Here is a 26,172-nt window from a genome sequence, read left to right as displayed (position 1 = left end):
TATTATTATTATTATTATTATTATTATTATTATTATTATTAGTAGTAGTAGTAGTAGTAGTAGTATTGCTGCTACTATTACTAATAATAAAAATAGTAAAACTTCTTTATCATTTATATGAAGAAGATAATAAACGTATTTCGTCAAGAATGTTAATAACTTAAAGCAATAAAATAATGTGTAATAATAAAGGTATTCAAATAGAAAACGTATGTAGCACGATTTGAAAGCTATAGTAGTAATCAAGTTACTTTTATTACACCCACGGATCAAGCCATATGAAAAATAATCTGTAGGTGGAAGAGATTCAATCAGTACTGAATGTGTCGAATCCAAAAGACACTAAAGGGTTTTCATAAACTGAGGTAAACATATCACATTATTTTCGTCCAGTAAAAACTTCTGAGGGTGATTAGCATGGATTCTAGGGAGCCTGGTCTCTCGGTAGTTCCACCTATAATGAAACATACCAAGCAAGATTATCTTGACAGTTGCAGATGGATTTTCGAAATTAAACTACCTACATACTCTTGTGTGGTTCGGTCTTAACCAGCTGCACCAAATAACCCAATTTCACCGAGCCTCTCAAATGGAAAACAGGAAATTTGAATTTTTCAGAAATTGTCCTCCTTTTTCCACTTTAGATTTGGAATTTTGGAAAGTATTGATTCACGTAGTTCCAATAAAAAAGATTATGTACCGAAGAGCACACTTAAAACTTACGTAAATCTCAGTATTGGACACTTTATTAATAAAAAAAAAAAAACTTGAAAATTTTAGGAATTCTGTCCATTTCTTCCTTAGGAGCATTGTCTTCAAAAGCTGTGAAACATATTCTCATATTTTCAATTCAGAGTTACATAACGAATGTCAATCTTCCAACTTAAGTATCTTTAGAATGAGTATTTTCTGTAAAAGAAAGGAAAATGGGATATTATAGAAATGATCTCCCTTCTACTCTTAGGGTCGAAATTTTTATACACCCACCCTGAAACAACTATTTTCTTATTATTAATAAGAGTTTATATTCAGAATTTCACACCTTCATCTTAAACGAATACTTATATTAGACACTAACAAAATAAAGGATGGAACAGGATATTTTTATATAAAAGCTTCCCCGTTAGGAGCGGAGTTTTTTAAAAACTCTACGACATGTTTTCTTAATTTTCTAAAGATACTACATGCTACATTTCATACGTTCAACTGAGCACATCTTTACATCAGTCACTTTCTGACTAAAGAAAGAAAAATTGGAATATTATAGCGAATTCTCCCTAATGAGCAAATTTTCGAAAATGCTGAAAAATGTATTTCCTGTATTTTTTTAAAAAAATCTGGAGTCTTTATGGAGTTGCATCTCTGAGATATTCAATTCTTGGCAGAAAATTTATTCCAGCCTTCAAGCCTACGAAAAATACATATTTAAATAAAGCCTTGCTTATGATATCAGTAAAACGGTGCAGACTAAAATATGAGCCGTTATCGTTGTTACCCAGTCACAGACAACAGTTTTTTTTTTTTTTTTTGCTACCGTCTGTATACTGCATATTAAACTCGTGTTATCATTCTACCAAAGGTGAAAGCTCATGCTGCTGTAATGGGTATCTGTGTGCTGTTATGTGTGTGACGACAATCATAGGTGATACTTTGCTGGTATCTACAGCCTTGGTGGAACCGCATAAATGTATAACAAAAAGTGAGACCGAGTCACATATTAGTCTACAAGTCTGCGGTGAGACTAGCATAAGCATAGTCATACTATGACGATATGCTGCATATCCGTTTGAGTCTCACAAGTCAATGGAGGTGGGAAATTCATCTTACTTTGGAGATATAGTTTACGAAAAATCTCTGAGAACGATAGTTTAATGATGTGTTTTTGATTCTACACAGAGGTTAGCACAGAGCTAATGCGAAAAGCACCAGTAACTAACCGAATTACCAGGTAATGAATGGTTTGAGCTGTATCAGCACAGAGGCATGAGCACACAAATAAGTAATACAGTCACAGCCTAACTTGCACCAGTTTAGAATAGGGCATATTTTGAACACATACGATCATCATCCAAGGTGTGACGAGATTCTATAGAATATAAATTGAGAATTGGGTGGCTAAGTAGATCACATGTATGGGAGTCAACAGTGATTCGTAGAATTGATCATAAATTGAGGCTGTAAACGTTTCGCAAGCCGAGCTTATATGTGTTAACGCATCGGCATAACGAGGGATGAAAGAGAAAGGACAGAAAGCTATACGAAAGGCATTTCGCCGCTGACCACTGGCATTTTATGTGACAATGGGCGAAGCGACTTCGGTCATTTACCTAAGTAACTGCGGAAAATTTGGGTCATTACTATTAGAGGTACTTATGAAAAAGGACCGATGTTATTTTGTGCCATTGGGAAAAAGAAGTTTTTTTTTTTTTAAGTAAGTCTTAAGGTTGTTTCTGGTTTTACTACAGAAGGATGCTCGAGATTCATAAGATCGAAAAAGTCAAAAATTAATGGTGCTTTTAACAAGAACACGTCCTGCCCCTTTTCACAGTTGAAATACGAGCATTGCTGACGACGACACCCATCGTCTGACACTGAATCAGGATCAAGCTTTTAGTCAAATGGCCGAAACATCGCTGGACCTCTATAGACGCATAAGAGTTGCAACTGGCATTTATACCATTCCGTTTGATGACATACCTTTCAAGAGTCCAGATGCCAGTCCCATGTATTGCTGTGCGTTTTGATTTCTCATGATAAATGATCTTTCTAAAGCCTGCAAGAAGGAGCTGGCCAACCTACCTCTGATACAACTGCAACAAAGTCTGCTGCAGTAGAAAATAATATCGTATAGTAATTCATAACAGTATCCATTAAGTCAAGCATGATCGATGGTGCCAGGTTGAAATACCTTAGGTAAGCAACAACTTCAATCTGTTTTGTTGAAAAGGAATCAGATACTGAATATTTTTTGTATTTTGCATTGGAAGCTATGTAACTTTACGTTTGTATGATATGAAATTAACACATCATGAATCCCATCACGATTGTTGAATTCTTCTCACTGGAGTTCGTTTTATCTCTTCGTTCAAGTTTGTCTCAAACTTTCTTAGGATGTTGGACAAACCTTACCCTTATATGGTTTCTTCTTAATGCGCATCCGTTCACGTATTGCCCGGAACAATTGAACAGCAGCTTGATTTCCGTGATCTCAAGGAAGGAAGCAGCTGGGCCAGTATAGATAGTAAGTTGTGCTCCTTTTCTTATACATTCCTTTAGAGTTAGCACATCCTGTAATGCAATATATAACGATTCTTCGTATATTTACCATTATATTGTATAGAAATGATAGTGTTATTTTCTAAATGAATGACTTATTGCTATAACATAATCTAAAATAATTTATTTTAGATAACAAATAATTTATAATAAAAAAGAAGAAGGTTATTTCAAGTCTGAAAATTAGTTCATTAATATATTAGTAGTTTTTCCATCCTCCAAGGATATTTATAGATAATAATGGCTCTTCTGTAGATAAATTAATTTGGACGACTAATAAAACTTCCCTTTCGACAATATACTTATTTGATGTGTATTGCTACCTTGCACAATATTTATTAGAGGGTGAATATGCAATTGAAACTCTGATCAAAAAGTGACCTGTTGGTCTGGAATAGTATAAATGCTCTGTAGATATCCTTAGAGAGACAGACAAAATGGAATACGGATAATACTGCACTTGATTCTTTAATTGACTCTCTGAAGTAGTTTGTTTCTGAGCTTAGGTACTGTTTAGGTGCTCAGTCAGTGACTAATTTTATCTGCTATCCGGATTTCTGAAACATGGCGCGTATAAGGAACTTCATTATGCTATTCAAGCATTGATATTTATGAGAAAATAACACTAATGTACTCATGTCAAGAAGAGGGTATATCGTAGTACAATGTAGCAAAACTTAATAAACATAATTATTTCTGTTTGCTATGTACTCCTTGTTCTTCCAATTATGCATACTAAAAACAGAAGGCATCAGTTAGGATAGCTTAATATTTATACTGAAATATAAAATTTCCAATCTATTTCCAAATGATCTCCTGATTTAACATAGATCCCATTTTTCATAACTAACTTCTTTGTGATCGTATGATAATTTATTTGATATCAAACTGTCACTTAAGATATCTACACTTTTTTCGATTTTCTTATACGACGTTTGAAATATAGGAGAACTCATGGCGAGAAATATGGAGAACTAGCAGTTTTCTGAAGATCCTCTTAATGACAAGTTACATATCTTTTTCTGTTTAATTTTCTTTCTTTATTTTCTTCTATTTTGTTTATCATAAAAATCTATAACTCTATTTCTTCTTTCCCAGATCAACGCATTAATTGGACTAAATTATTTTAAGTACAAAACTCATGAAGAATTGATGAAACAATTGGAAACAATTAATGAGGATCCAGTGCAACTTCAGAAGGATATTGAGTATATGAAGGAATGGCTTCGAAAACAACCACATCTTCCACAGGACATAGGTATGTACCTATTTTTTTTAAAAGAGAATTATGTGGTAAAGAAATATGAATATTATGCATAAGCGATAAAAAAATAGATGTTAATGTCAAGAAGAACATAAAGAATTGGCAGGGTGAGATGGAAAACGAATCGGTAAGTGTTGAAAATAGCTCAGAAGAAAACTATAATTTTAGTTGTAATTGGAGACAGGGAAATAAACTAGTTCAACATTGGCTAATAATGAATTGTATTATGAGTAATATGCTAGGGGGTATTATAGCAGATGAAAGAGAGAGAGAGAGAGAGAGAGAGAGAGAGGTAAAAGCTTGGTTGACGTTATTAAAACAGAAAAATTATACTCGAAGACGAAGAGGTTAGCTGAAGGTTGTGATTGAGGCAACTGACCGACGACGATGAGGACGATTTATTTGATTGTGAATTTCTTAACCCTCCTATGGCCCGTCCTTGGGGTCTATTTGACCCCAATTATTTAATTTCTTACAAGGGCATGCAAACATGAGTGATAGACTAAATAATAGTTAATTTCGTGTCTTGAGGTGGCTTAATAATAACGATAATAATAATAGTAGTCATATTAATAATAAATAATATAAAATTATAATATTAGACATTGTTGTCAATATAACCCCAAGGTTTGATGTGTTACCATTTTGTTTAAAAACGTTATTAAATAATTAACTTTTAATATTTGGATTATATGAAGAAATAGACTAGGTCGAGGAATACAAATATAATGAGTAACAGCAAACATCGTGCAAAAGTAAAATATAATAATAGGAAATATATATTATTAGACATTGAGATCAATATGACCCCAAGGTCTGATGTGTTACCTTTTTATTTAACAACCTTTTTATTTAAAATAATTAACTTTTAATTTTTGGGTTATGTAAAGAACTAGACTAGGTCGAGGAATACTAAATAATCAGTAACCGAAAACAAAATACAAATAAATTATTTAAGAAATATGTGGCCCTTGGGGTCATATTGACTCCAAGGCCACAGGAAGGTTAAAGAGTCTTCTATGTGGATGTTACTAAAGTATCAACTTCTCGTTGCATTTTTTTAAAATTTTGTTACGTTCACTGGTCTTTCGTCAGGCTGTTTTTCTTACATTTGTAAAGACTTTTTAAAGATATTTCATTATAATATAATTATCAAAAATATTGAAACTTATCTAGATATTAATCACATGATCTCTGCTAATGGAGAAAGAATGTTTTATATGTTGAAAATATTCCATGAGCATTCTGCCATAAATATTAGTATGTCATATTCTGCATATTCAGAAGGTTCCTCGTATTTTAATCTCAAGGCAATATTTTCTTCGTGGGTTATTCCGATTAATTCCGGCTAAAATGAATTGTAAATTAATAAACGAAAATTAAGTACTAAGATAATGCACATTGAAAGCTACTCTCACTTGAAAACACAAAATTGTAAACCCGGTAAGGCCTACAAAGGTAGGCAGAATCATATTCCGATTGGAACATGATTTTCAATGTAAATTGTACTTTTGATTTCGAACCTGGAAGTACAATAATTTAAACAGAGAGGAACAAAACGCTTTTTTAAGTTTAAGAAATGAATGAAATAAACTTTCATTTTGTGTTTACAATTCTTCATGTAGGAATAAACATGTTTTAGTAAATATACTAACATTATTTGGGAAGAGCTTCTAAAGAGATCAACAATGTTTAATATAAAGCGAACAACATGGTGTTGTAGAACGAGAACTTACATTTGATGTCAAAACAAAACAATCATTTCATAGTGATATCTGATTTGTTAATTACCAGCATAAGTGCCCGGCCCGGCTTAATTACCAGCATTGGGAGAATAGTGTTTTTGCATAATATTTGCAATAAACAATTGAATTTAATAAATAATGTTGAACTAGGTCTTTGTAGTTGCGTTTACCAAGTCGTGGGTCTGGTGACATGTACTATCTTCAGTAAATGTAATCGAAACTGTCACTAATCAGCTTAACGACTACAAAAAGAATTGACTCGATACTAATCTTTGTCATTTTGGATATTTTGATTTTCAACTACTCTCACCACCATTACGTGCCGATTAAGCTCAACGTGAACTTAAACCACATCGAAAGTGACACTATTCACCTCAAAGATCCCAAGAACCATTGATTCGACACCAATATCGCTCGTTCTCGGTTAGTTTTACTTACATCTCCTTTGCACACCTGTAGAAGTGATAGAAGTACAGGTATCGTATTACCACATATTTGTTTTCAGGTTGTAAGCCACATACGTATATCCACTTGCATTTTTATAATGAGTTTAAATACAGAACGTTATCTTCCAAACATTCGGAGATGGTAAGAGACTTTATTTTTGGTGTTTAGTCACTTCTCATTTGAGCCCTAAACTCTACTCACTAGGATAGCGTAAAAGAATTATAAATAGCTTTTGGTCTGTTTGATAAACAGATAAAGTCACTTATAAGTATGCCAAGCTAACGGGGTAGGTATATACTAGGGATGGGCAAAACGGTTTTTATAAAAACCGAAAACCGGTTTCTATAAAGACCGAAACCCGAAAAACCGACATTTCCGTTTTCTCCAAAACCGGTTCGGTTTTCACCGAAACTTTTCGAAAACACATAAAACTATTTCTGTGGAAATGGATTCGGTTTCCGGAGAACAACGAAACACCATTCTGGTCAGAAATAGAACACATTTTGGAAAAAAAACCGGAATCGGTTTTGAAGAAAACCGAAACCAGACCAGGTAAAAAACCGAACCGGTTTTGGAGAAAACCAATAACCGGTTTCGGTGAAAAACCGAACCGGTTTTGAAGAAAACCGAAACCGGTCCCGGTGAAAAACCGAAAACCGAAAAACCGGTTTTTGTGCCCACCACTAGTATATACTAGGGAGGGCAAAACCGGTTTCTAGAAAAGTCGGAATCCGAAAAACAGACATATCGGTTTTCTCCAAAACCTGGTTCGATTTCTCAGCAGAGTAGAGTTTCGTTGTTCTCCGAAAACCGTGTCCGTTTACAAAAAAAAAAAAAAAAAAAAAAAGCAGTTTAGTTTCTAATCATATTGGGTTTTAAGCATATGTATCGATTTCGGTTTGCACACCCCCATTTTTTAAATGAGAATTTACACATGTTTTAGCTTCTTTCATACGTGTTCTCGATGCATGTTACAATATCATAAAATCACTATATATGTATCTGAGAGCAAAAAACCGGTTTCGATGAAAAACTGAACCGGTTTTAGGAGAAAACTTGAACCAGTTTTAAAGAGAATCGAAACCTGACACAGTGAAAAACCGAGCTGGTTTTTGGAGAGAACCGAAACCGGTTTCGGCGAAAAATCGTTTTTTAAATTTCCAAAATCTGTATCGCTTTTTCTAAAAACCGGAAACCGAAAAATCGGTTCTTGTGCCCAGCACTAGCACGTACTGAACATTCAAAGAAACATTTTTTAAAAAAATCTTTAAGATATTTTAAGTACACGAGCTATTCAGGTTTAAAGTTTGAAAAAATCTCAGTGACATCATAGGTAAAGAACAATTCCAAATAATGTTAATAAAGTTCTCTCAAGCGAATTCAAGAAACAATAAAATAAGAAGCTTATGAAACTCTCCAAATTACAAAATGTTTGAATGAGCACAAGATGATTTAATCGACATACACGGAAAACTGAAAAAAGGGTTACATTGTACAGTTAGCTAATCTCCAGTACGCTTCTGATAAACTTATTTCAGTATTAGCTCAGACCACAGTGACTCTGTACGCTTACCTCTGGTGCGTGGAGTCCTTGCTTGATACTTGCTCTTGGCACGTGGGCTTTCTGGTAGACGATCACCGTGTTCATGGGTTTTCATGGGTTTCTTCCGCTTCCACCCAATTTTTTCGTTCCACTATTTCGTCCATTGTGTCTTCATCTCTCTTGCATTATCGGAACATAATGTGGGATTTTAAAGTAAAGTGAATAAGTAAAAATTAGTACAGTCCAAGGATAAGTTTAGCTCATTGATATTAATGAAAAATACCACACAGTAATCGTTGTATACACTATTTTAACTGAACAGTTATATTATTAAATGTGTATCAAGATCTCCTTTTCTTACTTTAGCTTCTTTGCAGCGAATAACACCATTCCTGAGTAATAACATTTTGACAGTAAGGATTTTAATAACTGCATTGGTTTCAATGACTTTCATATTAACTTGTCGAAAGACATAAATGACTGTAAACAAATATGTAATAATAACATATATTTAAAACAAATAAAATTACAGACAGAGTTGTAACAGTTATATATATATATATATATATATATATATATATATATATATATATATATATATATATATATATATATATATATATATATAAAATCAAGATCAAGGGATCAAAACTTTAATAACTAAAGTTAATTATTATATACAACTCATTGATTTATTATTTATTTTGTTTATTTTATATGTTTACGTACTTTTCATTCACATAACTCTCTATTTTTGTTTGATTGGAAGAAATTTGATATGATCTTTGTCATGACATCTCTCAGTTTTACGTCCCACGATTGTGCTGGCTAGGCTAAAGGAGATGGTAAGGATTAGAAATGAATGCAAATGGTGGAATGAAGAAAGTGGGAGGAAGCAAGAGAACCCAAGAAAACCCACGAACAAGGTGTTTGTCCACCACAAAGCTCACTTGGTGCGAGAGGGTATGGAACCAAGAATCTCATGCACCAGAGGTGAAAGCTCTACCACTGAACTACCGCAGCCCCCCGAATGAAATTTGAGTAGTGCATTTAAAAAATATTACAAGTTTACATAAGTCAACTATTCATTAATCGCGTGACATGCTACATAAGAATAACATTTTGGAATAGGTGCAGATTTCCACCCTTTACACGAAACATCATCATATGATGGATGAGAAACATCATATAATATGGTGTGAAATGGTTGGGTCAAATGGAGTCAGTTTTTGGATAAATGATCCTTGGAATAGATTCTGTTACATGTGCTAGTGAAACCATGATAGGACAAGTCGTGAATAAAAAGAACACACTCGAGTACATGTTCTGTTCCTTTTGAAATGTTTGTGGCCAAGAGAAGTTTATATGTTTATGGACATTTATATGTTTGTGGTCAAATCTTTTGACAACGATATCTAGGAATCCATAAGGTCTAGAAAGATGCCATTTTCACTGATCGATTGAAATTTTTGTGTAAATTGTTCAGTTCTAATTGAATATTTAAAAATGATCGTTATTCCTTTATTACATTTTTTAGAGGTACATTAGAAGTGTTGAAATTTTAAAAAGTAAAGCATCATATCCTACGAGTTATACTTCCCAACACCACACACTTGTAGACGGGATTATATATTTCTCCGTAGTTTGTTTCATGGCCAAATGATAATGCAAAACGAAGGATAACCATTTCTCCAGTCTAAGATGATACTTTATTGTTTGGAGTATTTTATCCAATGAACACCATATATCACTGACATTATAATTAATTGTGTGTGTAATCTATTTGCTTATTACATATTGCATGCAAGAAGAATAAAAACGCTGATCATACATGAATTAGAAACTCCAACCCGAACTCGAACTCAAATCTTGCAAATGGTGCAATATATTGCAAAAATAATAGAAAAATCTCACATTTATGTTACCTCATGCCGATCTTTATCAAGACGTCATTCACTTGTGTCTGTGAAGGGACAAGTACAGATGTTGTAAGGAATGATAAGAAGATTCATGCTCAAATGTGAATGATGTGCTGTGTACAGAGCGCAGGTTCGGCTAGTCGTTTCCAGAAAACAAAGAACCACAGTAAAGTTTCACAAGAGAACAGTCACTAATATTTATGTCCAATCTTTTTTGCAGAAGGGTCATCAGCCTTCTTCCGAATGTGATGTCACAATGGAACTGTCAGAGTCTACTTTTGTTATGTGTACCCTGTTGTCTTACTACCAGTTTGATTGGGCTATTTGGATGCTACATAAATTAGTATAAAAATTGCTGTACCCTCCTCTAATAAAAGCAGCAGGTTTTCTAAAATCTGTTAGTTTCGTTGTTGAATTGGCCTTCTACCGTTATACAGCAGGATAGCTGCATTACGCAAATAAACAGATTTGCCGTTGATATCAGTCTTTCTGAAGATGAACGTTGCAGATAATTGGTATATCGACACAAAATGATCTTGCTTTATCATTCTAATTATCTTAAAATGCTTTTTAGCCCTTGCTGTTTTCACAAGACGATACCGTTATTCTGGATCATGAACTACCGGCGTTTTACATTCCTCTTGTTCTACCGTATAATGCAAAAGGTCCAATCACAAATGAAATATGTATGTCTTGGTACATTGACACTTTCAAAAAGTTGTTTTACATGCACAAGCAGTGATTTATATAGAATTTTGAACTTAGAGGGGTGTTCAAAAAATCTGGTGTGCAATCTTGCATTAAGGTCGTATGCTATTATCGTCTTTTTAATTAGCGTTTTTTAAATAAATTTTAAAATTCGTTGATGCAACGAACGATTCTCGTGCTTGTCGACTTTCTCATGCTTGGTGTGACGTCGAGATGAAATCGTTGGCAATCGATTGATCAAACGTTGTTATAACGATAACAGCCATGTAAAGGTTGATTCTCATTCAGCCTTGCGTTGCGTGCTCTGCTTGAAAATTTATCTTGTCCAAAGTAACTTGTTTTATTCTATTGGCACTTAAAAACAAGAATTCAAAATCTTTTAAAACCCAAAATAACAAGATTTTTAATGGTGTCTTTCCGTTCTGCCTAATCTTTCGAGACGAGGAATTCTATGAAGGGGGGGATTTCTTCAAGAGAATTTTTCTTTAGCAATTGTTACAGATTCTGTAAGAAGAATAACTAACAAGTTTTATCATAAATTTTAGATGTTATTCTACTTATTTTTCTCGGAAAAATGACTAGGCACAGTTCTGTTATTAACTGTGTTATTCACATCTATTTTGGTAAAAATGAATGTGATTGAAAGAAAGCTACCTGCAGAGAAATGGAAAATTGATTGATTCAGTTGCAGGAAAGCCGTTTGACATTGTAGCTGAAAGGAAGATAAAACAAACTCACTTGGGTCTAGTATCAAGTCATTTCGCAAGAAAATTTTATTCAGTTTTCCAGTAGTTCACCTCCAACAGATAATGCTCGTAGCCAGGAACGGCTTTAGGAGTTTAATTTTGGGTAGGCCCGCTTCCTCGCGTATGGATAAATGTACACATTTGATTGATTAATGACAGTAGGAAATTACTTTCATAGCAGTGGTTGATGCTGCTTATTAAATAATTATTTACATTAGTATAAAAAAGTGGAAATATATATTTACTCTTTATTATATCTTTTAGTATTTATATATTTCTAAAAATTTTTGGGTAGGCCCGTGCCTGCACGCTAAAACAGCCACTACTCGCAGTACGTAAAAGGCGCCACAGTTCACATCCTCTAGACATGTTTGGCCATATATTAAGCAAGCAATGCAAAATAATGCGTAAATGATACGACACGTTAAGTTATCAAGTGACTTCGTGGCAGAGTAAGGAGCATTTACATCTCACGTGCAGAGCGTCCTGGGTTTGGTAGACTGTTCGCCATTGTCATGATATGTTGCTTTAAAACGCTGAATCGTTTGCAGTAAACCGCTTGTTGTTATCTAATAACCATTTTGTTCTATGGAGATAAACGTTGAAACCGGAAATGATTAACTTGAACAATTTCTGATTTGAACAGAAAGTAAACACAGGAGAATACACCTATCCTTGGGACGGTGAATCGATTGCAAGATTATAACGACTCACTAAGAGTAGTCGTCAACCTGGTTCGGCTTAGTAAGATATATAAATCTTGAGTGGTAGTAGTCTTTAATAATTATATACTATCGTTCTCACCATTTATATAAAAATGATAACGTCGATAAACAGTGCTAAAAATGGTTTATTAGTTGATATACTTTATAATATATTTTCCTTAACACTGTCAAGCACACAAACTTGCTGACTCGGTATCCATAAACATGTACATAGCAACAACTATCCCATAATAATCTTTTACATATATTAAAAACATTCTTCTTCTGTTATTATTCAATTAACATTCTATGAAGTATAGTGCATATGTATGAGCACTTTCTGCCCAAGGTACAGGTAATTATTACACTATCCAAAGTATTTTGTTATATAAAAATGTCGCCCGACAAATGGACTGAATATAAAAGTCATAAGCGAGTTTGGCTTTTATGTTCAAGAACCACTGGTCCGTTTACAATACTGTTCTTACATTGCATATGTCCATCACATTTTGATCGCACCTCATATATATCTTCATTACATTTCATATATATATATATATATTTATAACAAATATTACACTTCATCAATACTTATTTTTAATTACATTCATTATATTATTATTATATTTTCTTATTAAAAATATCGTCGCTCATTTATTTAATCGTTGAAGGGTGCGAATTCAAAAATCGTAAGGGACAAACATGAGTTACAAATAGTCAGGGCGCATTATATGATAATCATTTTAGGTGATATTTTAAAATAAACATTAGATTAATAAGGCATCACAACATAGAAGAATCTCATTCAAGATAGTTGTCGAATATTTAGTTTTATAGAATAGATCTTCTTCTTAACATAATCTTTGACAGTTAAGTTTTTTTTACACAAATCAATCTAATATAAATAACCTTTGCTTTTAATCATTTATGAATCGAATTATAATTCTTACATATATTAAAAACATTTGAGAATTATCATTGATTAATGAGAATTAAAGAGAATTAAATTGAATAAAAATAAAATAAATGTTCATGAAAATCTATAGCTGATATGAATTTAACCTAATTTCATTAACGGTAATCAGGTTACGTTCGTACTTGCATACGATTCTAATAAAGTACATTGTACTGCACAATCATGATTAGGTTCCGTACTATTGTGTACATGTATTTCATCGTGATTCTGATTTTGATATGAAGTGCCATCTCTTGACCTCCAATTACGTCTATTCACGTAGTTCGCTGTATTCCTGGAATTTCGCCATACATTTCGTCTATTTTTAAACCTATTTTGATTATATGGTCTAACATATGGATTGCTACGATTAATTAGGTTAGGCGGATTCCCTACATAACTTTGCCTATTTTGCTCATTTTGATTGCTAGAATTTATTCTGCTTAGGTTATGTTTCGTATTATTCACACTTCGGATATTTAAATTTCGAACAAGCACTAAATGATCTGAACTATTCTTATTTTTACCCATTCCTGCTTGTTGATTCATGGCATGGTATTGAGTTTCATAGCATTGGACAAGCATTAATAAATGGTTGAAACTCATACACTGGGTGGAAAATAAGATCTGTTGTAACTTAAATGGAAGCAAATTTCGAATCGATGCTATTATTCTCGATTCCGATTGCAATGGATTAACGACCTTTAATTCGTTGTATGTATTTATAACAAACTCTACAACAGATTTATGCAATCGAGGATTGAAGTGTTGATTTCTAATGGTGGCATCTCTATTCGCAAGCAAAAAGTCATTTTCATAATTTGCGATCAATGCCGCTTTGAATTCTTCATATGTACTGATGTGATCACGTACTGCTTTAAACCATAATGAACAAGGTGGGAGTAATACATGAGGGATTAATTTCATATATTGGGATCTATCTATACACATTATATTACACTCATCCTGGAATTTCTCTAAGAAAGAAGTAGCATTCTCGTTACCCTTACCACTGAATTTACTCATGGCTCGTATTTCACTCATCTTAACACTTAATTTTACCTTCCTTTTATCATTCCATGTACCCATTGGGTGACAGTTCCTATTCATGACGTGATGTGTCGTTACACCATCTATGTTTCGTCCATCTGTACTCTTCGGATGACTTTCTTCTAAAATGATATCCTCATCAGATACTGGCGAAGGTGGGTTCATCTCTGGTGAGTGTGGAAACTCCAAGCGACCATCACACGGGTTATTGTAGTATGTGTGGTCCTTAACCTGTAGCATTCTAATTTCTTCCTGTAACGTAGCTAACAATTGCGTGTTTGTACGTATGTTGTTAGCATTACTGATGACTTGGATCTTTTGTTGTTGAACAGAAGATTCGGTTACTTCTAAATCCTTTTTTATATTACTGATTTCTTGGCTCAGGTGGTTGTGATTACTCTGGCATTGCTCCGATATTCCTTTTAATTTTTCCTCGAACTGCGAGGTGATATCGCTCATCGTCTGGATAATTAATTGTTTTGTTTCATCCGACTTCTGTTCCATTCGTTTGCTTAATTCCTCGTATTGTTTGTTAGATTCATCAGACTTCTGTTCTATTCGTCTACTTAATTCTTCAGAGTTATGCTTCATCGTCTGCTTTAACTCAGTAGACATCTGCATCAATTGCTGCTGTAATACTAGCAAGATTCGATCTTCTGATGATGTCATTTCTGGTGCTACATTATGTTCACCATTGTCACTATTATGGGATTCCTTTTCCATTGTTTCATTGTCCATTTTTCTTATAATTGTTCTACCACTTCGTAATATGGTCAAATTTGTATTCATTAACTATATGACAAAAAGAAAATTCAACCTTACTCTGCTTCGGGATGTGAATTTGCGGTATGGTCCCGGGTGAGGTAAACCAAAATTTTTTATAACGACTCACTAAGAGTAGTCGTCAACCTGGTTCGGCTTAGTAAGATATATAAATCTTGAGTGGTAGTAGTCTTTAATAATTATATACTATCGTTCTCACCATTTATATAAAAATGATAACGTCGATAAACAGTGCTAAAAATGGTTTATTAGTTGATATACTTTATAATATATTTTCCTTAATACTGTCAAGCACACAAACTTGCTGACTCGGTATCCATAAACATGTACATAGCAACAACTATCCCATAATAATCTTTTACATATATTAAAAACATTCTTCTTCTGTTATTATTCAATTAACATTCTATGAAGTATAGTGCATATGTATGAGCACTTTCTGCCCAAGGTACAGGTAATTATTACACTATCCAAAATATTTTGTTATAAGATCCGTTATCTCTTTATCTTTTACCGTTTTCCCTATGATACCGGTCGATAGACGGACGGACGAATGGACATAGCTGTTCTATAAGTCTTTAGATACTTATGCATAGCACAGTTTGGATGTCTCGTACCAAAAGTGGACCTGATTCCTTTGTGAATTGAATGCCAATTTTCAGTATAAAACACTAGCTTCTGCCAGGAATTCAAACTGGATAATAGAAGTTCGTCTGTAGTGAATGACGTGTGAAAACTTAGTCGTTTCTAAATACATTCACCTATATTTGATTTGAGTGATAGACTTCATGTAGAAAGGAAAAGTGGTTAGATAGTGTCACGCAGGTAACTGCCTAAAGGAAAGAGAGGTTGGCACAGCAGTAGTGATAGCCGAAGAATTAACACAAGAAGCATTGAATTTTTGAATAACCACAAAAAGACCACATTCAAATTCGAATCAGCAGAGACAAGCCAATTGTATACATGTGGTAGTATATAGCACGATCGCAATAATCGATGATTGAGACAATAAAATCACTAGACAATATTGAAACAGAATTATTTAGTTTAATGTTTCACGTTTATGCTCTTCAGGTTAAAAATGATAGATAATTAATAAGAGTAAATGAAAAGGTAATTATTTTTTGTGTTCTAGCTTGAACAGAACCCGGAACCGCATACACCAAAGGCGCACGTGCAACTCGCTAGACTAATGGGAAGGGTTGAAAGCTAATATTTTACCTGAGGATACAAAATTCTATTCACAATTATTTACAGTACTTTACTTACAGTCATTTACCACTAACAACAAAAAGAAAAAGCAATCTAAGTTTTACGTGACCTAGCTATGCGGACTAGGGTAAAGGAGGCTGTGGTTAAGAGAAATCAATGAAATGGTGGAATAAGAAAGTGGGGAAAACAGGACAACCCCGAGAAAACCCACACACACTCGCTGTGTGCACCACAAAGTTCACTTGGCGGGATCGAACCAGGGACTCTATGCACCAGAGGTGTACTCTCTACATTTTTTAAACTTCCTGATTTATTCTCTATTTCAATCAAATTTCAAGACTCCTAGAATCGATAGGGTCATGAATTCAGAAACATCGAGGGCAATTAAAACTCTTCCCTTCCTACTACATAGGGACTCGAAAACCTCACGATAGTCAGTCTAATAATGATGTCAACCGGTTTTGCTCGCTTCAACTTAGCTATCAGCTCGAACTGACTCGGTTCGGCTCAACTTAAGTGAGCCATCGGCCCGAACAATATCAGTTGGGTTGAGCCACCGGCTTGGTTCGGCTCGGCTCAAGTGAGCCATCGGCTCGAGCCGGTTCGGTTACGATGAGCCATTGGCCCGGTTGGAACAATTTACTCTGTTGGGCTCGGCTCAGGCGAGCTATTCGCTCGAGGCGGCTCCGTTGGGGTGAGCCATTGGCTCGGCTCGCTTTGGTCCAACTGAGCCGAGGACTCGAGGCGGCTCGGTAGGGTGAGGTGTGGCCTCGGTGACTGAGGCGTGAACCGAGCCGCTCGAGCCCTTGACAACACTACAGTCTAACACCTCAGGCTGCTCAGGTATACCCACCGGCTTCCACTGCGCCACTATGGTCCCTAGCTTTGTAAAAGTTTGTAGTAATATTCATTATCTTCACCCTCGCAATCAGCTTTCGAGTCACGGTGATTAAATTATACATAATATATATTTTATTTATTTATTTACTAAAATATTTACGATAAACCAAAGATGGTTATTTTTGTAAAATGTTTAATATTTTCATGAAGCAAAGGGTGAATGTTCTACTTGAGTTTAGAACTATCGCTACCACACTTTTAATTGACATTTAATAGTTTATGTTCACTATTGCTGTCCATTTTGTACCAATTACTTGCAGAGACTATTCGGAGTAAATGCTTTATTTCAGTAATGTATCATTAAAGTTTAGTCATAAGTTAATTACCATTTCAAATATTTGTAAGTTACACTCCGGTTACTATAATGACTAGAAATGAAGCTTTCCCTCTTTATAATATTCTTGATAATTGTAATAATTTACTTAAATGACTAGTTCTGGATTATTTGTAAATATTCAAATAAGCTAGAATGAAGACGATAGCAACTTTATTAGAACAAAACATTACTGTTTAAGAAATTGACATAATCAAGCTTTTCTAAACAGAATAAAAAAATCAGCGTAGGGTATGGGATTCCAACTGTTGATCGTGGATAAAATCAAAATACTTGGAGAGCCTGAGCCTCTACGAAAGTATGTTAAGGTTCATTCTCTTAGTAAACGCATATTAGAAAATCACTACCACAAACTGCCTGATCACTTCGCACATTTTATGGCTTATTTCCTTTCATTTGTTTGTTTACGTATAAAATGTTTATTATTATTATTAGAGCTGTGCAATATGTATAGCAACTAACATTATGAAAGATTTACGTTGTATTTCTAATAAAGCTTAAAATTCTCCCTCTCTCTCTAAATTTCGCCGAACGTTTGCCACGCATACGAAAATGAAACTTAGAATTTTGCAATGAGTTTCGGAGACTTCTTTTATTAGTTATAACTTCTTTATTTCTTAATGTTTTACAGAAACATTCTTTTTTTTTTTTTGGAAATATATGGTTTCATTTTTCTGCATATTTCTAAAAAGACATTTAACATTTTCTATCATAAGAAAGAGAGTTATTTTTATTTATGTAATTTTGAAAGACATGCGACAGAAATTCTGGACAGAAGTGTAGTTTCTTCTTTTATTTATACTCCATTCCTAGACACAGGATAAACAACTTTCCTCTATTTTATTGTTTCTTTAAACAAATCACTTAATAACCCATACCTTTGGTTTGGTCTTACTTGTTAGCTCTAAACTTCATGCGCCTCGATTCGTTTTTTGCTTTTTCTACTAGTTATCAAGAATTAAAAATGGTTCTACGTGCGAGAGGGATCGATCTGTGGACTACAAGATCTTCAGGACACCTTGTTATGGAATACTCTAAGAGGAAGGATGGCCAAAGGAGAGAAACTTATTTCTTTGTTCAAGAGACATACGCACATTACTCTGGCTTCGTTACCTCGAGCGAATTTACGCAACTAACTCGGTCTTCAAATTTTACATGTGATTTCGCCAACAAGTTATTATTAGCTTTAACGCTACACGCAACATTGATAAAGCATTAAAGGAATAACATAAATTACAAATAGTGATCGAACTTACAACTCTAGTGACAAGAACGATTCTATTCAAGGTATCACCTCACCTTCCTATCTAGAAAAAGAGCCTGGTTTGATTCCGACAGGAGCTCATGTGGTTCGGATTCCACATTAATCAGTAGGTCCCGTCTCATATAGCCTTGCTGCTGAAAGGGACGTTAAACTCAAAATCAAATCAACCAACTAGAAGAAGGTCAAAACAAAATTCATGCTAATAAATATTTATACTCTATTTCTTGTTGTCATAAAATAATAATTCTATCTGTCAATCTATAAATATAATAATATTACGTTCATGTGTAAGCCTAAAAAGAATCTGACATAAAGTATATCTCTTCTGTTTCTATCAATAGCTTCGATAGTGTTTCTTTTTCTTTCCTTCTTTTGCCATAATAATAATAATAATAATAATAATAATAATAATAATAATGATAATAATAATAATAATAATAATAATAATAATAATAATAATAATAATAATAATAATAAATGGACAATCTTTTCTTTAGAAACTTGCGACTTTAAAGTCTACAGTGTAAAGCTCTGCCTACGACAACACACTGGACATTGCTTATAAAAAGACCGAATAACATTATTCACTAACTTATTGTATATTGTTTGAACTGCAAGAAATGATCACATTTCTTCGGGATAATGTGAATACAAAAGTGAATTGATGTGAGCACCCCGTGAACTTGAGTCCACGGTGTTACCGATTACAAGATCAAGACTTGCTTGCAAGGAAAGTGCCACATTGAGTGATTTGTCGAAAGAGTCCAAGCACTTTACATCGCATTGTATTTTTCTTTGTTTCGTTTTTATTGTGTTCACTCTTTGTGTTTTTCGTACAATGCACGATAAAGCAAATACATTTTTCGTCACGATGCCCAGGAATACTGTTTTAACTGATCAGCAATTAGGAAGCTACTGGCGAAATGATATGGGGTAATGTGTAGTATTTTATTTTCATAGCAGCAAGGGGCAAGATACTATCCCGCGGAAAACATGCATAATCTTATTTGACAGAATACGTTCGTGTTATATTATACCGAATTATTTTAGTTTATTTTGTTCGTTTCAGTTAGAATGTCAAACGGGTTTCTTGCAACTGAGTCAATTTTCCATTTGCCAGCAGGCATTTTTAAAAGATCACATTCATCTTTACTGATGTAGATGTGAATAACATTGCAGATAAAGAAGTGTATCTTCGTCATTTTTCCGAGAAGAAAAAGAACATCTAAAAATTTATGATGAAACTTGAAGAGATAGTTATTCTTCTACAGCTTTTGTTAGAATTACCAAACAGATTATTACGAATGCAGGTCAATATTCAAGAGGACAAACCCCAAGGAAAGTTCAAACAATACAGACTAATTTCAAGCGACAGAATCATAGACGCAAATTAATAAAAGAATGATTTTTTTTTTCAACTGCTATGCATCTAAAATGTTATCTGAAATTCCTCACTTTACGGAAATAACATTTTTTTGCTAACATTTTGCTAAAATAACTCTTGATCAGTATTTCGGAATTAAAAAAATATTTGTTCATTACTTAAAATAAAAGACTGCTATATGCTACCACACAAGAGCGACATTTTAAAAATCAATGAATGGTCTTACTATAATATGCTAAACGTATTTCAAATGTATTAAAGGTATAATAAATAGGACTACCCAGAACTTTCATATGGGTATGTGTGAAAGCAGTGGCAGCGATTGGATGTTAAAATAGGGGAGCAAGACATGATCTGAATATTTGTATGCCAATTTTAGTTTCCCTGGCTGTTTCTAACATTTCGTTTGACGAGTGGTTGTATAACTAGTAGGATACAGTGTTTTTCGATTAAAATACCGTATATCATATTTCATATTTTATTAAGTAAATTGCCAAGAAGAACGGAAGTAGGTATTAGCCTTTTGTACTTTTAACCAACGAAGGTGTAAGAAGAGATTTGATTCCTTGCTTATGAACATCTTAAAATTCTATCTGGAAAATTGTGTGATCAGATTATTTAATAAAGTTGCAAAACAAATAAATACAAAGAATAATATTAATCTCATAGTAATGAATATTAAGGCTTGTTTGGTAAAGTTGTATTGAAACTGGGGATTAATGAACAGCTTAATTTTTAATTTCACACATGCTATTAAAAGTATGTTATTACTCTTAGAAAATGAAAGACAGTAAATACCACAAGCATATGCTGCGACATTTAAATATTTGCTTTTGCAGCTTCCCGAAACATGTTCGTTGCCATTAGATACAGTTTTCGCTTTCTTGGAACACATCAAAATACACCAATACTTAGAATCACTCCACACTCCAGTTATACAAAATCATTCTAAAATCTAGAATTATGTTGAATTCACTAAATTTAATTGTACACACACTCGTACATTCCCAAACACACCACTTCACTAGTATATAATACTGCAAAACAATGGAAAAGATAGATATTTCGTATTACTCTCTTTCTAATCAATATTCCTTACTATTGGAAAGAAGAAAATACATTTTAGAAACATTTTAGGAACCTTGTAACAAGAAGTGAAAGAATGCTGGAAGTGCCCCAATAGGTTATTTTCCGTAGCAATTAAAACACAATTCCTGTAGCTTTCTTAAGGGAGGGTGTCCGTGTTTTGGGTCAAAATTTTCGGTTTTTGAAAAGTATTTCAGAATCTGTGGCCTTAAGTTTCATTGCCGGAAGTTACATGTTCGTACGACATCAGGTTCCCTTCGAGAACTACAAATTATTGTGTACTTCCGTTGTATTTTCAGGCTTAAATATATCTGTTTTCAGTTTTCAGTTTGTTTGATCATCCAGTTCTTCTGTAATGATGTGGTAAATATATTTTTGCTTTCTCCTTCGAAAAAGAATACACCGTACACACTTCATTTTGCTTAATGTTATTTCTGCGTTCCCAGTTCTTTGTTTTCCTTATTAGTCTGTGTTAGTAAACTTAGCCAGTAGGAGGTAAATGTAGACTGAATTCCAAAGAAATTGGTACCTTCCAGGTTTATCATGGGAAAGCTATCAGGGAAAACGTTGGCATCTTTCAGAAGATGGAGAATGCAGTGTGGCCAACTTACTTTCATAAATATTCAACTGACGAGAAACTTGGAGTAGGTATAATAGATCTGAAGCAACTGGAGAACATTACGAAAATAAGCACTTGTTGCCTTCTGCAGTGATGGATGCTATCAAACCTATCTACAGAGCTCTTGTGGATATTCCTTTTCGGAAAAATGTTTGCATAGGAAAACACAAAACCCCAATGAAAGTTGCAATGCACTGATATGACAACGATGTCAAAAAACTACATTTGCGAATTCTGAAATCGTACAAATTCCAGTGTATGATGCAGTGTGGTGTTTTAGTAACGTACGTGAATCAAGAAACGGTGTTCTGGAAAAGATGGGAATTTCAAGCGGTGAATACAGCTCGAAACTACTGCGAGACATGGACAGAAAACGTATAACAAAATCTGAGTTGGGAGTTCTAAAGCTTATCAAGTAATCACGAATGAAGACAAGAACGTGTAGGAGAAGTGAACAAAACACAGCCAAAGACGAAGAATGTGGTTATGATAATTTCTGAATGTTGTGGTTGCTGCAAATCGACTGTAAATTTTAAACTTTTAATTTCTCAAAATTGCATTTTTGGACATACATGTACCATTTACTCACAAACTATGAACGATAAAGTAATCAAATTTTGCTCAAATCTTACTTATATATACTTCTATTTACTGAACTAGGATTATAACATACTTCCCTTATTTGTCTCACTTACTCTTTGGTGAATATAAGAAAATCACATCATTAAAATCCTTCGAATTAAAAAAAAATAAGTATTGGCTTTGTATGCAACATAGAAAAATAATTCAAGTTCGGTAGCATTGGCAGCTATTGTAGGGCGGTGTTATAAAAATTAAACGAATCCCTTCAGTAGTTTCCAAGAAAAAGATACAAACACTTTTAGAACTGTGCTAAAAATTTGAGCCTATGCCATTTGCGTAAAAGGGAAGATAGAGGGACAAAAATTAACATAGAGATGCTGAACTTCTATACACATTTACCGACCAAAAATAAAACTTCTGCAAGCAATAGCAAAGCGTGGGTTGGCAAATTTCACGTAAGTAGTCAAAACATGGACATCCCCCCTTAACTCCACGGGGACAACCAATACGCTCTCACGCAAATGCAAATATTATATGGAACCTTTTCTCTATGAACCAGTAATATATACAAAAGCTTTACATTTCCAAATGAAACTACATACATTAATGGGTTACTTCAAAGAGTGGGGGGGGGGGAAACTTCCCACCTTTGCCACCTAATCGCCGCCCACGTGTGAAAGTAATTAAAGCTAGTCTGCCTTTTATTATAACATTTTTACGTTTTATTGAGTTTTCAGAATTTTAAAAGAAAGAAAAAATTATTTTAGTTGAAAAAGTACAGATGGCATTTTAGAATATATGACAATTGAAGGGAAAAAAATAATCATATAAGGTGTAGCCTGGTACATCTATTATAAACTCCTGTGATTTTGTCCCTTGGATTTTGTCCTCGTCAGAATTTCCCTTGCATTTTAACTGCATGGATTTAGTTCCCGCCCTTCTTACTACAGCCATTCTATACATGAGTTCCGATCTGCATAGAAACACACTAAGAGTCAGCTTTTTGGTGCTGCATTTCCATAAAACTTTCCTCCTTGCATAGAGTTCCCTGTCCCCAAAGATTAAGCAGAACGGGAATTCTCGTTCTCCCTAAAGATAAGATCATTTAAAATATTTTCTACAAAATCCTGTAGGGCTTTAGGCAGGACGAGAATGAATCTTTAAATATCGCTCCCCCTAGTTGGGGGAGTGCAAGAAATTTATTTCCGGTGGGTGTCCGAAAATTTTAGGTAGTGCTGGGAATGTAAGGGGGTGTAGATAAATCACTGTGCACAAGGAAGAACCAGGTCATACCATTTTTATTTTCACTATTTTCCCCACATAATCTGACCATGCTGTTAATGACTTGTCATAACTTTAGCGTATGTATCTATTATACTTAGACTGAAAATTATTTCTTTTGTTTCGCTTCAAATCAGGGTGCTGGATTCTAATTGGCTGTTGTGGCTACAAAGAACATAGCCCAGAGCTTGGACACAGAATTGATTTTACAAATACCACCATAGTAGCCAAGTGCAGCAATTTTGGGGACAGAATAATAAAGGAAGCCGGATCTAAAAAAAAAAATGGAATGAAATCTTTGAGTTTGACGTCCCACGATTATGCCGATTAGGCTAAAGGAGACGGTGATGATGAGAGATGAGTTAAATGGTGGAATGAGGAAAGTGGGAATAAACGGGAGAAACCCGAGAAAACCCACGAGCACGGTGTTTGTCCATCACAAAGTTCACTTGGCGGGGGCTGGGATCGAACCCGGGACCCCAAGCACCAGAGGTGAACGCTCTACCACTGAGGCACCGCGCCCCCAAAGCCGAATCTATTTCACTGAAAAGGAGCAGTCTTAATAGAGACAATGGTATGGAACTCAGTCCCATCTGATCGGCCCTTTTCAGGAAAAAATCAGATTCAACAAAGTCATTTCTCGTAGCCACAACAACAACCAATCAGGAGCCAGCATGCCTCAACCAATCAGAAGCCAGCATTTCTCTTAGCCTATTAAAGTCCCCATTCATAGCTATGCCCCTAAGTAGTCAGTATATATACATCTCCAGTCACTTCATTACAATCAGTGAAGATGAATGCGATGTCTGCATTCGAAACGTCAGATGTCAATATATAAAGGACGTTTTGTGGGATATGGGTTTCATGCATGAAAATATTTTTATTAAAATTTTCCTGCATATGCAACTTTAATGATTTGTGGGATGATGTGTTAAAGGTTCTGAAATGCAGGAGTACCATTTTCTCCATTAAAAAAAAAAAAAAAACCTGTGGGTTAAAGGATTTTGTGCTCGGTGCCACGAAATTTTTCTCATCAAAAACAGGTCACTATTTAGAATTTTCCATAGGATGCTAATGTGAGGTCACTTCGCAAATCTCTTATATGTAACTTCATGCGAGTTGCACTGTGTTAAAATGTATGTTTTATTTCAAATAATGACAGTATATAATTGTCCTAAAGTGAAAATGAAGAGAAAATATTAAGATGAAAATATAATGTATTAATTCAAATTAATTACTTTAATAATTCATTACAGATGACTGTATCATTTTATCTTACATAAGACAAAGTAAGAATCGTCTAGAGAGAGCAAAGCAGAAGTTGGATCTGAACTTTACTCTTCGTGGAATATCACATGATTGGTTCGACAATTCATCTCATCTTTATCCAGTTGCAAGTGATGAAATTAAATCACAGTAAGTAACTGAATGTTTATGATTCACAAAAATATTTTACTTTTATTTTATCGATCATAATTTTAATGGGGCTTTGATTAACTTAATATTACGATTTTTTGCCTCTGTTGCTAATAAACAATCTTGTTCTAGTCTAAACACATTTTAAGTGCAAGCTATCATTTCTTATAATCTAGATAGCTTTTAGCAATGTTTTTTTTTTTTTTTTAACAATTTTTAGAAATTACACTTTTATTGCCTGCATAATATAGTTGCTTTATTAGAGGTGTTGATTAGATTAGAGATGTTGTAGTCACCCACATAAGTACCTGGACCACTGACTGTTATAATTCCATTACTTTGGGTCCAGGTATTTACGTGGCTGACTGTACGTACAGTTTAGGTTTTAATTATTTTAAAGTATTATGTATAGAAATATATAGGATAAATTTCATACCACTTATACATGTTTATCATAGATTATTTGTTGTCTACGAACAGCAGTAAATTAATAAACGGCATCTTTAATCTCTAAATGCACAATACACAAGAGATATTGCCATCTTTCTTTTTTTTCATAAAATAATGACTTTCATTTTGTATTTCTTCAGTGACACAAAATATAAAATTAAATTCCTAGTTTTACTACTCAGAGCTACGTCGTTTAGGCTCAAAGAGAAAGATGATCGATGAAAATGAGTAATTATATTAGATTAGTGGAATAAAATTTAGAAGAAGACGGGAGAACTTCGAGAAAAAACACTACTATATTATCCACCATAAACTCGTGTGACCGTGGATCAAATAATTAACCTCTGGCACTAGAGGTAGGAGCTCTACAATTTATATTTTCAAATTCGGCCAAACCGGGACTAATGCCCGGATGGTCATCTTGTATTCTCCTTCCTATTTCATCCAATGCAATGGTATACGAACAGTGAAACTTCGAGGACAGTTCAAAATAGTCCATCTATG

At 34.0% G+C, this 26,172-nt stretch overlaps 1 protein-coding gene across 1 annotated transcript in view; it reads left to right on the top strand.

The window, feature by feature from the left end:
* LOC145692366 (uncharacterized) overlaps positions 1 to 25,222 on the top strand; it is a 137,663-nt gene extending 112,441 nt beyond the window's left edge. Inside the window, exons 2-3 of the mRNA XM_081767664.1 lie at positions 4,375 to 4,534; positions 25,059 to 25,222. Coding sequence (XP_081623790.1) covers positions 4,375 to 4,534; positions 25,059 to 25,222 — 324 coding nt within the window. The remainder of the gene's footprint in view (positions 1 to 4,374; positions 4,535 to 25,058) is intronic.
* Positions 25,223 to 26,172: the final 950 nt, after the last annotated feature.

Source organism: Thermobia domestica, chromosome 8, assembly GCF_964235325.1.
Source record: "Thermobia domestica chromosome 8, izTheDome1.hap1.1, whole genome shotgun sequence".
NCBI lineage: Eukaryota > Metazoa > Arthropoda > Insecta > Zygentoma > Lepismatidae > Thermobia > Thermobia domestica.
This window is presented reverse-complemented; position numbering and strand designations above follow the sequence as displayed.